Source organism: Phyllostomus hastatus, unplaced genomic scaffold (assembly GCF_019186645.2).
Source record: "Phyllostomus hastatus isolate PE091 unplaced genomic scaffold, TTU_PhHast_1.1 phas_scaffold_317, whole genome shotgun sequence".
Lineage (NCBI taxonomy): Eukaryota > Metazoa > Chordata > Mammalia > Chiroptera > Phyllostomidae > Phyllostomus > Phyllostomus hastatus.
The window spans coordinates 5,978,869-5,993,651 of NW_025334023.1; the positions used below are offsets into that span (position 1 = coordinate 5,978,869).

Here is a 14,783-nt window from a genome sequence, read left to right on the forward strand (position 1 = left end):
ATATGACGTGGCTTTGGCCAGTGTGGCTCAGTTGGTTGGAGTGTCATCCTGTTGACCAAAAGGTCTCCAGTTCGATTCCTAGTCAGGGCACATGCCTGGGTTGCAGGTTGCATCCCACAGCAGGGTGTGCCAGAGGCAACCAATCGATATTTCTCTCTCACATCAGCGTTTCTCTCCCTTTTTCTCCCCCTTCCTTCCCCTCTCTAAGCATGTCCTCAAGTGAGGATAAAATATGTATGTGTGAAAATAATATTTAAACAACAAACATGAACTAACTTTTATCAAATATTTACTCTGAATGTGCTAGGAAGTATTTTAAAGGTTTTATGTATAAAATTCAGTAATCCTTATAATAACCCCATGAGGGAGAGGCAGGTACTACTATTATCCCAGTCTAACTTATGAGGAACAAACTGAGATGCAGAAGGTTTATATAATTTATCCAAGGTCACAAAGTGTGCAGATGGTGGAGGTGATATCTGAACCATTCAATGAGGCACCACAGTGCCCATCACTCTGGTCCGCCTCTCACTTGAATAGGTCAGAATTAGGTACAGAACTTTTTTTCTTAAGATTTTATTTATTTATCTTAGAGAGGGAAGGGAGGGAGAAAGAGAAAGAGTGAGAAACATCAATGTGCGGTTGCTGGGGGTCATGGCCTGCAACCCAGGCATGTGCCCTGACTGGGAATCGAACCTGCGACACTTTGGTTCGCAGCCCGCGCTCAATCCACTGAGCTACACCAGCCAGGGCTAGGTACAGAACTTTGAAACCCCTGGGAAGAAGAAAATAATCAATGCATCCAAAAATCAAAAAGAAAAATAGCATACAAATGGAAAATACAAAATAATATAGCACGAGTAAGAACAAACATATTAGAATCTTTATATAATGATATGGAAAGATGAAATACATTGTTGGATGAAAAGAAAAGGAGGCAGAGCAGCAATGTATCTTACAATTTGTCTTATGTTAATACACACACATTTATAATTTATACGTGTTTATCTGGCTTGGGGAAGGCCTGTTGGTGGTTCTAGGAGAAGTGGATTGCCAGAGAACCTTCACTTAATCTGCAATGTTTAAGTTTTCATAGTAATCATGTATAAACTGAAAAAATATCTACTTTCTTTAAATATTGATAAAAAGTACAGATGCCATCTCAAGTACCTATCATTTGCCTCAGCTATGATTGAGTAGTAGGGATTAAACATCCGTTAAATGAATATGTGGATATCTCTAAGGTTAAAGTGCTACTTGAGTTAATCAGGGTGCTATCAAGATAAGTGAAGTAATAAAATAATATTCAGAAAGTTCTTTCTGACCTAGTATCTTTAGTGCATACCTAATCACCTATACTTGTTTCTCTATGCCGCATGTGGGCGGACACACCTGCTGAACTGCGTGTCAGATATATCTTCAACCCAGCACCGAGTTCCATAAATGCTGTCCTGTAGTAAATCTGTGATGCCACCATTCATAAGATGCATCTTTATTTTATGAAACAACAACAATAAACCCACTTTCAATCAATCAAACTATGGCACAGCAATAGATTTCAGAGAAGTTAAAAAATGTGCATTTTTGAAATGATGAAATACGGCAATTCTCATTATCAGAAAGCCTAAAAGCTCCCATTACATTGAGTTCTTACTATGTACCAGGTACCATACTAAGTGCTTTTACATTTATTATCCAATTCATTCTTCACAGCAACCCAAAGCAGCAACCCAGATGCTTTCATCACGCTCATTTTATAGACAGGGAAACGAGGCAACAGAGAGGTTTAAAACCCTGTCCGTACTCAAACAACCAGTAAGTGGAGAGGTCAGGGTTTGAAATAAGGTGGTCTCACTGTATGGTAGATTCTATTAATTTGTCTTTAATGCCTTGGAGTTTACTAGTCCCTTCAGAAGAGAAAAATTCTAAATTCTGATTCTAAATTCTGATACTAAATTCTTAAAGAAATTTATCAAGGACCACACATTATGCCCATGTTTCCAGATGAAGTCCCATGTCATGCTGTCAACAAAAAGCCACTGGAGTGTTTTTCCAGGGATCTCCTATGATCCAAGAACAGAACTTGGAGTTCTGAAAAAATTAATACTAACATCCCTTAGCTAATCTTTCCATGCCACCCCTGTGGGTGAGCTGCACGTCTTACCCTCGAGTCGTTCGCGCTGTTACTATAAGCTGCAAGGCTTTGGCCTGCAGCCTCATGTGATGTATAATCACGACCTGCTTATTTTCCACACCACTGTACATGAACTCCATTTTGTAGGTCTCTTCCATTATCTGCAAAGAAAAGGTAATGAATGATCAGTGAAAATATCAACCCCTCCTTGAGAGCAGCATAGAATTGTAGGTGAAACTCTGAACTGAGATTTAAAAAAAAAAAAGATATGTTTATTCATTTTAGAGAGACAGAAAGAGAAAGAGAGAGAAAAACATCAATGTGACAGAGAAACATTGATTGGTTGCCTCCCATACACACCCAGACTGGGAATCAAACCCCCAACCTGGGTGTACGGGATGACACTCCAACCCACTGACACACTGGCCAGACCCTGAACTGAGATTTGTAAGTGCCTATGTTGAGAGAAACTAATATAATTTGAGAGAAATTAATATAAGTGTTGAGAGAAATGTATAGTATTCCTTGCAAAAAAGAAAATAAGACTTCTGGCCAAGATGGAGGCTTAGGTGGATGCACCGTACCTCCACACACAACCAAAATTGGAACAACAATTCAGAGGCAGAATAACATCCAGAACCGACAGAAAATTTATCTGAATGGAAGTCGGACAGCCAAGAAGTTGAAATAGACCCATTCATCCAGACTGGTAGGAGGGGCAGAGACAAGCAGCCAGGTGTGGGTCACGGCTCGGCGAGCAGAGAGAGTTGGGCGCATAAGGCATCCAGGGGTGAGTAAGGCACACAAGATCGCAGTGGGTGGACCCTCAGTACACAAGTGGCAGCTGGCAGACCCAGTGAGGCAGTTTGTGGAGCAGGGCAGAGTGCGCAACCCAGGATCCCAGAGAAGGGACTGAGGTCCCTCAGAGAATGGAGCTACTGCCATCATTCCCTCTCGACCCCGCCCCCACATACAACATCACAATCTAGGAACTGGGGTGCCCAGCCCTGGTGAACACCTAAGGCTCTGCCCCTCACCATAACAGGAGCGACCAGACCAAAAAAAGAGAGAGAGAGATGGCTCAAACAGAAGAACAAATCAATGCCCCAGAACTCATCCTTTTAAGTGACTAAGAGATAGCCAACCTATCAGATGCACAGTTCAAAACTGGTGATCAGGAAGCTCACAGAATTGGTTGTTTCTGGTCACAAATTAGATGAAAAAATGCAGGTTACCATAAAAGAAATGAAGAAGAATGCACAGGGAACCAATAGTGATGGGAAGGAAACTGGGACTCAAGACAATAGAGTGGACCAGAAGGAAGAAAGAAACAACCAAACAGAAAAGAATGGAGAAATAAGAATTCAAAAAAAAAAAAAGAGGAGAAGCTTAGGAACCTCCAGGACATCTTTAAATGTTGCAACATACGAATTATAAGGGTACCAGAAGGGGAAGAGGAAGAGCAACCAGTGGAAAACTTATTTGAACAAATAATAAAGGAGAACTTTCCCATTCTGGCAAAGAAACAGACTTCCAGGAAGTCCAGGAAGCTCAGAGAGTCCCAGAGAAGTTGGACCCAAGAAGAAACACACCAAGGCACATCATAATCACATTAGCCAAGGTAAAAATGAAGGAGAGAATCCTAGAAGCAGCAAGAGATAAGGGGACAGTAACCTACAAAGGAGTTCCCATCAGACTGTCAGCTGATTTCTCAAAAGAGACCTTACAGGCAAGAAGGGGCTGGAAAGAAATATTCCAAGTCATGAAAGACAAGGACCTATATCCCAGATTACTCTATCCAGTAAAGCTTTCATTTAGAATGGAAGGGCAGATAAAGTGTTCTCAGATAAGGTCAAGTTAAAGGAGTTCATCATCACCAAGCCCTTATTTTATGAAATGTTAAAGGGAATTCTCTAAGAAAAGAAAAATTTAAAAAAATGTATAGTAAAAGGACAGCAAACTCACAATTATGAACAACCACACCTAAAGCAAAACCAAAAGAAACTAAGCAAACAACTAGAACAGGAACAGAACCACAGAAATGGAGAACACATGGAGGGTTAGCAACAGGTGAGTGGGAGGAGGAGAGAGGGTAAAGGTACAGAGAATAAGTAGCATACATCTATGCTACTTATAGGTAGGTAGAAAATAGGGGGAGGGCAAGAATAGTATGGGAAATGTAGAAGCTAAAGAACTTTTGACACATGGACATGAACTAAAGGGGGGAATGTGGGTGGGAGGGGGTGTACAGGGTGGAGGGGAGTGAAGGGGGAAATGGGACAACTGTAATAGCATAATCAATAAAATATATTTTAAAAAATCTTAAAATAAAATAAAATATATTATTTTGTCAATTGAAAAACAAAAGACCTTCTTCTGGTAATAAAATCATCTTAGTTGATGATGTGACAATATGACAATTTAATCACCGATAAACTGTGAAGCACTGCTTGTCACCCTAAACCAAACTTACTGTGCTGTGGGAACAAATGAATATATGGAAACCCAATCCCCAAGGTAAGCCCTCAAAGATTTAGCATCCAGAACCAAGAACCACCTGTTAGTCATCCAGACGGCCTGTCCTAGAGGCCTAAACTTTGGGATAAGGGCAGAAAACAAGGTCTATGATCTCAGTGCAAGCCCAGTGTATCTTAAGTTCTTGTTCTATTCTAGCCAAATCAGCTACTCCCCTCCAAATGATGCTTCTCTTCTCCTTCTGTGCCTGCCTTCCTTTGAAGAATCATTCAAAGAAATCATTCCAGGCTTTCCTACAACTGACCGTAAGACAAGATATTTAATTACATGGTACCTCAGTTTCCCTATCTGTACACAGGGAAGAAGCAGTACCAACATTGTAAAATTTGAAGGATTAAATGTGAAAGAGCTTAACACAGTATTTGGCACAAAGCAGTTGTAAGTTCCTTCCTCTCTTTCTTCCAGACTATAGTTCCCTAATCCTCTCCTTCCGAACATGGCCCATTTTGGGACTCCAGTGGTTAAGTTCTACTCCCCTACAATAAGCCACATAGCAGGTCTGAAAGAGAGTTGAGAGCAGATGAAAGATCAAGCAGAATAAATTCTGGGTATCAGAGGATCTGGGCTCAGATCACTGACTCTACTACCTAGAGATCTAGGAATTTAACTTTGTTGAGCTTTAACTGTTTCACCTATAAAATGGGCTTAATACTTATTCCTACCTAATGGGATTATGTGAAAGTTAATTAAAATAAACTTGAAGGTTAATTAAAATAATGTTGAAATCATGTAGTGAATTGTAATGTAACTTCCTAGTGGGTCATAATCATGTGGTTATATACAGACTCACTATCAAAAAGAGGTGAGCCAGAAAGTTCACTAAATCCCAATACCTAAGAATGAAGGGAAACTGCTTAAAGCTAGAAAGAAATAAACTCAAATCAAATAAAATGAAATGTTACTTAGTGAACTGTAGGGAAATATAAGAGCCTTTAACATTCATTTAGTACAGGCTAAAAAGATAAACCACCTGAAAATTAGTTCAACTACATTTTCAGATAAAAGATTCATGAGAGTATTTATTGTATTTTAGTATATCTGAAATACAAGCTGATAATATTTTAGAACACAAAAGAACCTTAGAAATCATTTAATTGAACTGCCATATTTTACAGAGGAAAAATATCCACGGAGGTTAAATGACCTGTTCCATATTACCCAGAAAACTAGGGGCACACCTGGGACTAGGTCCCAGGTCCCTTGACTCTAAAGCCAGGGCTGTGACCCGTAATTTTATGCTGCTTCTCATATCACTGACTTGTTACAACAGGCTGAAACTGGGGAGGTCACTGCAGACACGGAGCCACGTGAAGGCCTCTGGCTCTGATGTGAATGAGACAATTTCAGCACAGAGATCTACTGAGGAGAAGACTGCAAAACAGCTTACTTGTTTTGCGGCTGCTGAGGCCAAATCACTCTGCTTCACATACAAAGGGGCGGCCACATTCCACAGCTTTTCCTGTAAGGCCTGCACAGACAAAGCAGGAGAGGAGAGAACACAGACATCACAAAGACTGGCAATATCACTTAAGATTTACATGTTTATTTTGTTTTGAAAATCTACCATGATCAGGATTTCCCTTTAGTCTTATCCTGTTAAGCCGAGAAACCACACAAATGGTTTGCGAGAACTAAACTCCTCCCCATCCAATCCAATTCCTAGCCCAAATGCCCTCTGTCCCAGATTAGTGCTTTCAAGCAGAGTGCAGGAGCCATGAAGGCCTCACCAGAATGTCTAGGCAAACCAGCTTCTGAGGCTGGGCCCTCTGTGTTACCACAGCCACTGCACTACACCCTGACTGCCTAGACCCTTCCTGCTTGACTGTGGTTCTTTTTTCTTTTCCCCATGCTCACTATTCTTTGAACAGCCCCATCATTTTACTGGCACAGCTTTCCTAGATTTTACCCTCTCTCAAGCTTCCTACATTCAAAACTATCACTTAAAGCCACAGATTTAACCTATTATTTCTCTCTACTTCTATCCATCCATATGGTCTTGTCTACACCTCTGTTATAGTTTCTAATTTCCACAGTCCTTCTTAATTACAGACATAATTCAATGACATTACAAAAAACCTAGACTAACACCGTCCAACAGAAATACGAAACAAGTCATGTATATAATTTAACATTTTCTAGTAGCCACATTTTTAAAAGTAAAAAGAAAAAGGTGAGATTAATTTCAACAATACAGTTTATTTAACCCAGTATATCCAAGACAATATCATTTCACTATGCTATTAATATTTTAAAATTACTGAGATAGTTTATGTTTTTTTTTTCATACAAAGTCTAAGAAATCCAGTGTGCATTTTGCATTTATAGCACAGCCCAATTTGAACTAATATTTCAGGAGTGCAATAGTCACATGTGCCTGATGACTATCATATTAGACAGTGGCAGGTCTAGACTATAGATACAGAAATCTTTAAACACCCAAAAAACACTATCTTATAAGAGTTATTGTTTTTGAATATTTGCTTCCAGTCATTTCTCAAATGCTTATTTTTATATAGCTACAGTAAGAAGGCTGAAGTAATTTTGCATGCTTTTTTGGGTACATAACATTACACTGTATTTTGTGATGTTGTTATATTAGTCTTCATAAAGATCAGTACTGGCCACAGACTCTGCTGGGGAGTAGATGCGCCACTACTGGGGTAGCTCCTCCCTGATTCCCAAACACCTGCCTGCCTGCCTCGGGTTCTAGGCCTGGGTCCCTTACCTACCCTGCCACTCCATGACACTGAGTAAACAACATAGTTCCTTTTAGGAGTAATCTCTTCTCATTTCCTACTCTAGAAAAGTAGATTCTTTTCAAAGGCCTTCTTGTGTTCTATGAATAAGACAGCAAGCCACAGAAGAAGGGAAGAGACCAAGAGTGACACAGAACTCACAAGGCACACGCCCTAGGCAAAGGGCACTCACACACACTGCTTGTTACCCAGTCCTTCCTTGGGTAGAGCTATTATTAGCCCTGTTTCACAGAAGCTTGGAAAAGCTGAACAACTTTGCAAAGGGGTATAAAGGAACTTTTTGGCGGTAATGAAAATGTGCTGTATCTTGAATGTGGTGGTGGTTATACAAGTATATACATTTGAAAATAATCCATCTTGCTGAACAAGGGCTGTGTAAACCCCAACTTACTTTGGTGTATGCACGCACCTTCACATGTATACACACACTTGCAAAACCCTATGCTCGTACACTACAATGGGAAATAGTTTCTGACTTCCATTTATTTGGACTGAACAAATAACATTATAATCACTTTGAAGACTAACAACATTTGGAACTAAAGCCAAGATAAAGGCTTACCAAATAAAAAGGGCTCTTCCAAATCCTAAGCCTAAATTTATAGCTAAGCTCTGCATTGAAAGCTACTGAACTAGTTTAACTGGTTTTCAACTCAGTAAACTGAAACAGGTTCTTGGGTACCAATTTTTTGTGATTATATAAATAATCTGACTAGTGTGAAATGCCAGCAATTTGGCCCTTTTAAGGTCAACCTTTAGTTAAATCAACCTTTAACTAATTTTACTTTGACAAAGTGAAATTAGTACTAAAAAATAAAAGTTCATATAAGTTCGTTGCTGATCAAATGAAAAAAAAAAACAATGAAAATCCTCGGTACCCTATAAAGAAAATGGTTGTGTATTTGATCTGCTCCAAGTACATGATGAAAGAATTCTACCAAATTTAAAATATTCAAATTCCTATATGAGTTAACAACTCTTTAATTAGCGTTAAGTATCATTATACCACAGAGTACATAATTCTCCATTGCTAAGTGGCTGCAGAAGACCATATATTTTTCCAGTTATGGCCACAAACACTTCCAGGTCTGTTAAAGTACTCTCTCAGCATCACACAGCATAACGGGCGCAGACCAACCTTGATGAGAAGAAGCTGACACCGAAGATAGGTAGCAGAGAAGTCAGCGACTCCTGCCAATTCAGACTGAAGTTCTCCAAGTCTTTGCAGATCCCTGTAATAAACAAAACCCCAAGACAAATATAGGATAAGGAGAATAACGGCAATATAAAAATCATGTCAAAGCATTTTATCATTTTACACCTAATAAACTGGTCAAATTTTTAAAATAGCACCCAGTACTAGGGTGGTTATAATGAAAGAGGTTCGCTCACACTCTGATAGTGGTTTAAGCTAATACGATTCTTTTGGAAAGTAAAATTGTACTATGTTTTAAAAGTCACAAATGGTCAAATATTTCAATCAGTAGCTTTATGCTGAGAAGTAATTCTAAGAAGCATCTTCAACAGAAATGAAATGCTCAATGCCTCCTCGTATTCATTGGAGTATTATGGTAAATAACTCAGTAACTGCTTAATTATTCAATGGTAGAAGAATTTTAAACAATACTGTATATCTAATCAATGAAATATTCCATACCCATTGAAATATAAAATGGTAAGAAGGTATATAATGTCAACCATGTAGAAACTATATACAGGAGAAAACCAAAGCACAGTGGTTTTCTGGATAGAGGTGTTCAGGGGCTTTTTAGTGCCTTCTCCCAGCTATGTTTTATTTTCCTATTGTTTTATAAAATGGACAAGTATTTTTTGTATCATCAGAAAAAAATCTGCCTGTGGACAAGAAAATAGAGAGTGGCACACAGGTAAAATAGTTGTTTTGAGGGCTCGAATTACTAATTTAAAGTTTAAAGTTTTTGAATAGATAATACATGCCTACAGAATTACACTGATAAGATACAGAATTCCAAAGATACTGAAGGATATATATATATATCTCGATACAATTAAATTAGCCCACCTTCCTCTACCTGTGCACTGCTAACCAGTATACCCTTCCACAGGAACCACATTACCTGTTTCTTTTAAATTCTTCTAGAAATATGCTATACATCTACACAAAAGTATTGTTTTTCTTTTCTTTCATCTCTTTTGGGGAGGGGTATGTGTGTGAGAGACAGAGACCCCTAACAATCCATCTCAGAAAAAATTCAAAAAAGGCTGCCTCATTTTTAACAGCAATATCAAAACTTCATATGGAAATGGTAGCTGTTAGAAATGAAGACTGAGTCAAGAGGAAAGTTAACTGTTTCAGGGCTAGCACAATATATTAGGTCTCATAGTAGCCTATACATAACTCTCCATCCGGCTAAACCCCTCCCTACACTCTTAGGCAAAGGTTTGATAGCTAATGCTGCCTCCTAAGAACCTGATACCAGGAAGAAGATGCTCTGGAAAGGGGCTCGAAGTAAATCATTCCCAAAGTAACTGAAGAAATTAGGGGCTGCAGATTATATATCACAGCTTGAAAGTTTTGGTGGCTTGAGTGGGTTCTGGAAAGCATGATCATGTGTGGGGGTCCAGTGCAACAAAAGGCAAAAAGACCCTGTACTAGCCAGCCATACCTATAAAGTGCTATTTTTCTTTCTCTTTATCATCTCTAATGTCTCTCTTACAAAAGAGCCCTGAATCATTCTACTTCTGAACCATTTCCTTTCCATGAAGATTCTGCCTTGTTACAATTACAATGACCACATGACTATACAGCTGACTGCCACCATTGTTAAGTTAGTTTACCACCCTTGCACCGTAGCAATTGTTCCGAATTGCACAGAACAAGATGTAACCCAGCTAGCCATGGGAAATCTGACTTACTGAACAAACAAAAATGGAAACTTGCTAGCCCTGGGCAAAATGCTCTACGTTCCAGTGTTTCCTCTCTGGACCTCTCTGTGCCCACAATCCTCAAGGACCAGTTTAGACATTCGTCAGGAGACTATGGACCCTTTCATGGAAAAGATTACAAACAACACTTTCTATGTGCACTGTACTAGGTGTTTTCTTCCTGGAGCTCATGGAATCCTTACAATGTAGACTGCAATTAATCTAATTTCACTGAGAAGGAAACTGAATATCAGAGTTTAAGTGGCGTGCATAAAAACAGGACATGAACTCAGGTCTAACTCTAGAAGTCTTTTTCTTTTTCAACCATATCATATGGCATTTCATTTATTCATTTGCTATGAAAAATCTTTTCATATATTTATGAACCATACCAAATACAGATGAGACCAAAGCTGATTTAAAATCAGATAAATATTAAGCCACATTTCTAGAGAAGTGATGTGGCAGGGCAAAAGAGCCCCTCCCGGAACACACACCGTAGCAATCCTGAGTCAACATGGTGGCAATAAGTAGCGTTTTAAAAAAATGTTATAAAAATACAAACTTACATATATTACAATTTTTTAAAAGCTTACATAACAAACAGAATTCATCTTTAAATCATTGCATAAAATAGTAAAAAGACTCTGGATGTATAAATCAAATGTTTATGACTAAACATTTCTTTCAATCTCTTACAATCTCTAAACATTAATTTACAATTAATATCTCTTAGTAGTTTGGCAGAATAACGAGTGTTAGAAAATGCAAAATGAGTACCAAATCCTGATGACTTTTTAAAAGCTATCTCCATCCTTGCACTCAGATGATTACAAATAGCAAACATTTTATTTCCACCTCTGTACTTACAAGACTAGTTTCCAAGCTACAAAATAAGCACTGCTCCTTGGAGACATGAAACAATGCACAGCAAGATGATGATTTTTAAAAATTTAAGCAAGAAATCCCATGTTCTTTAGGGTTGTTGTCTTAAAAAACTCCCATAAGGAAAGAAGTGTATTTTTTAAAATAATTTTTTATTTTTCAATTTCAGTTCATCTACAATATTATTAGTTTCAGGTGTACAGCTCAGTGATCAGACATTACACAGCTGAAGTGATCATCTTAATAAAATTTCATGCCAACCTGACACCATACAGGGTTCAGCACAAATACGCCCCCCCAACCAAAGATTAATTGATTGATAGATTTTTGGAGAGAGGGTAAGGGAGGGAGAAATAGAGAGAGAGAAACATCTCTTTTTTATTACAAAATCATAAGCATGTAATTCTGTAACATAACCGTATCACACTCAAGCACAACATGTGACATTTTAGGTGAAATGTTCGAATTAAAACTATAAATTATTACACCCATATTATTACCCTTCCAGCCACACTCAAGCAGGCGTTGCTTCTGCCAGACCCTGTAGTTAACACAAAATTACTGACTACATTCCCCATGCTGCATTTAACATCCTTGTGACTATTCTGTAACTACCAATTTATACCTCTTAATCCCTTCACCTTTTCACCCACGCCCCTAACCCCCTCCCATCCGGCAACCGTCAAAAAGTTTTCTGTCAAAAAGTTTTCTGTAACTATGATTCGGTTTCTGCTATGCTTGCTCATTTATTTTGTTTTTGTTTTTTTTTAGATTCAATTACTGATATGTATTTATTACCATTTTATTATTCATATTTTTTATCTTTTTAAAATTCTTCTTCTTAAAGAAAACCTTTTAACATTTTATGTAATACTGGCTTGGTAGTAATGAACTACTTTAGCTTTTTCTTATCTGGGAAGCTCTTTATACATCCTTGGATTCTAAATGATAGCTCTGCCGATTAGAGTAATGTTGGTTGTAGGTCCTTGCTTTTCATCACTTTGAATACTTCTTGCCAATCCCTTCTGGCCTGTAAAGTTAACTTATTGCTTTGAAAGAAGTGTATTCCTATCGATTCAAGATCAATAAAGCCCCGCCTGTTTCAAATTCAAATAAGCTGTTTTACTACAAAAGAACAATCTCTATTATGAAACATTTCTAACATGATATGGTTTCTGAAACAATAATATCTATCCCCAGTTAACAACAACTTAGTGAACATAAAAAATATGAACTCTGAAAATTGGTTTAGTATTTGAAAGAACAGACAAGTGACTGCAGCATTCCTTAAAAGACAATCCCTTCTCTCCACCAATGAATGTAAACATGCTTACATTCAGAAAGTTGAACTGGATTTACAAAATATCAAGATCATGTCTACGGTGTCAAATGAGCTACAGTTAGATTTAAATTTTAAAGCAAAATTTCATAAATGCCATACTATTATCTATATAACTACTATTCTCAAAGTACTTTCCACATACCATTGTATTTTTCACAACACTCCCAAGACCTCCACAGTACCCTCGATTTATAGATCAGGAAATTGAGGCCTGAGATTATATTCCTAGGAAGCGATAAAAGACTTGAGCCAAGCCCTTTGGATTAGAAGTTTGGTCATACTAGATGTTTCGTGTCACATAAACTGCTAACCAGAGAGACAGCAGTGTGACCAGGGGGAAGGGCTAGGAAGACCGACGTTTTAGTCCAGGACTTGGCTATACCGACTCCCTGATACACTCTACTCCCTCCTACACTCAAGGAACTTCTATTCCTTCTTCAGGTCATTGATTAGATTATGCAAGGAAGGATTAGGTACCCCTTCTGGTCTCCTGGAAGTGTAAGTTCTCCTGTACTTACTGCACCATAGGGTGGAAAGCACAATACTACAGCTCTTGTTTACCTGGCTGATTCCCCACCCAGGCTGTAAAATCTTTGCAGCAGACTGTCGGGTTTACCACCACGTTCCTTCCGCCCACTGCAATGCCAGGCACAGGGTGGAAAACCACAACACATGGATAAACCCCAGCTTTCTCACCCATTATAAATATAAGGTAATTTTCATGGGGTTGTTTTAAAATTAATATACATTTAAAATAATGTACATTGAACACTTAAAGGAGTGGGGACATAGTGAGCAACAGCCATTGATAGACAATGGCTATTGTTATGACCAAACCAGCTAAGCCTTATAGAACATCACATCTATACATTTGGAGGTGAGGTATATCCAGAAAAAAAAAATCTACAAAAATCTTAAAAGGCTTCATTCCTGGTTAAGCTTTCACAGCTAGAGTTTTCAGCAAATATTTATGGAGCTCCTATAAGGCAACCAAGATACAATGGTGAAGACAAAGAACTTATGTCAAGTTCTAGAAACAAACAAGCAAACAATCCCCATCCAGAGCTCTTACGGAACTACAGCAGACCTTCCTTTTTAAAAAAAGATTTTACTTATTTATTTTTAGAGAAAGAGAAAGGGAAGGAGAAAGAGAGGGAGAGAAACATCAATGTGTGGTTGCCTCTTGTACACCCCCTACTGGGGACCTGGCCCAAAACCCTGACTGGGAATTGAACCTTCAACCCTTTGGTTTGCAGGCTGGCACTCAATCCACTGAGCTATACCAGCCAGGGCTTACTTTCTATAGGTGAAATCTTGGTTGGGTAAAATGGCTGCTTGGATTATGACAAAGGGTGGTGTCTAAATGACAAAGTTTATTTTAAACTAGTGCTAACAGGTAAATGACCAGAGTCCTAATCAGAGAACCTTCTACATGAAACTTGATAACATTTCACTTTTCAACAACTACAGAAAATATAGGGGTGGGCAAACATAGGTTTACAGTTGTTCATATGGAAATGTTTAAAAATAATAATACAAGAATAAACTGTGTTTCGTACTCACAATTGTAAACCTATGCTTGCCCACCCCTGTACGTTCTACTATTTCTCACCACAGTATTAAGATTTGCACAGGTACAAAGAGATGATGGATCTCTTTCTACCCCTGGTGTCGACACTGAGTTCTGAAAGATCCAGGGTGTGCTGATGCTGCTTCCCTAAATGACATACATGACTAAGATCACATGCTGTTGGCTTGTATGTTTTTACTTATTTCTTTGTTTTTGTTTTTTACAAGTAAGGCAAGTTGTGTCCTTCAGTCCTTAGACAAACTTGTCATCTACTCTAAGTTCTGAAGACCCCTAGGGGTCATCTGGTCTATTCTCCAATTGATACAGAAATCCTCTTCACTGCTGCGTATCATAGAAAATCAATTTTAGAGTCAAACAAATCTAGATTTAAATCCTGGTTCTGATACTTCCTAGTAAATTGCTTTAGTTCCCCAAATTTCCATTTCTTCTCTGTGAAATGGGAACAACATCTAACTGCAATAATATTTGTGAAACATCGTAGGTCATCAATAACTGCAATACCACCTGCTTTCTTTTCTGAGTCTTTCCCCATTCTGGCCATACTCCTCAGAACACACTTCAGTCAGAAGCGTAGTTCCCAGGACTGACTGCAGTGCCTGAACAGTGATCTGACCAGCCAGAAGCCCACCAGGGCTA

The 14,783-nt window shown here is 38.4% G+C and overlaps 1 protein-coding gene across 1 annotated transcript in view; it reads right to left on the minus strand.

Moving 5' to 3' along the window:
* Positions 1-14,783, minus strand: part of INTS4 (integrator complex subunit 4) — a 118,342-nt gene that overhangs the window by 18,114 nt on the left and 85,445 nt on the right. The window contains exons 17-19 of the mRNA XM_045818356.1: positions 8,564-8,657; positions 6,057-6,137; positions 2,165-2,295 (exon numbers count right to left, since the gene is read on the minus strand). Of these exons, the coding sequence (XP_045674312.1) occupies positions 2,165-2,295; positions 6,057-6,137; positions 8,564-8,657 (306 nt within the window). The remainder of the gene's footprint in view (positions 1-2,164; positions 2,296-6,056; positions 6,138-8,563; positions 8,658-14,783) is intronic.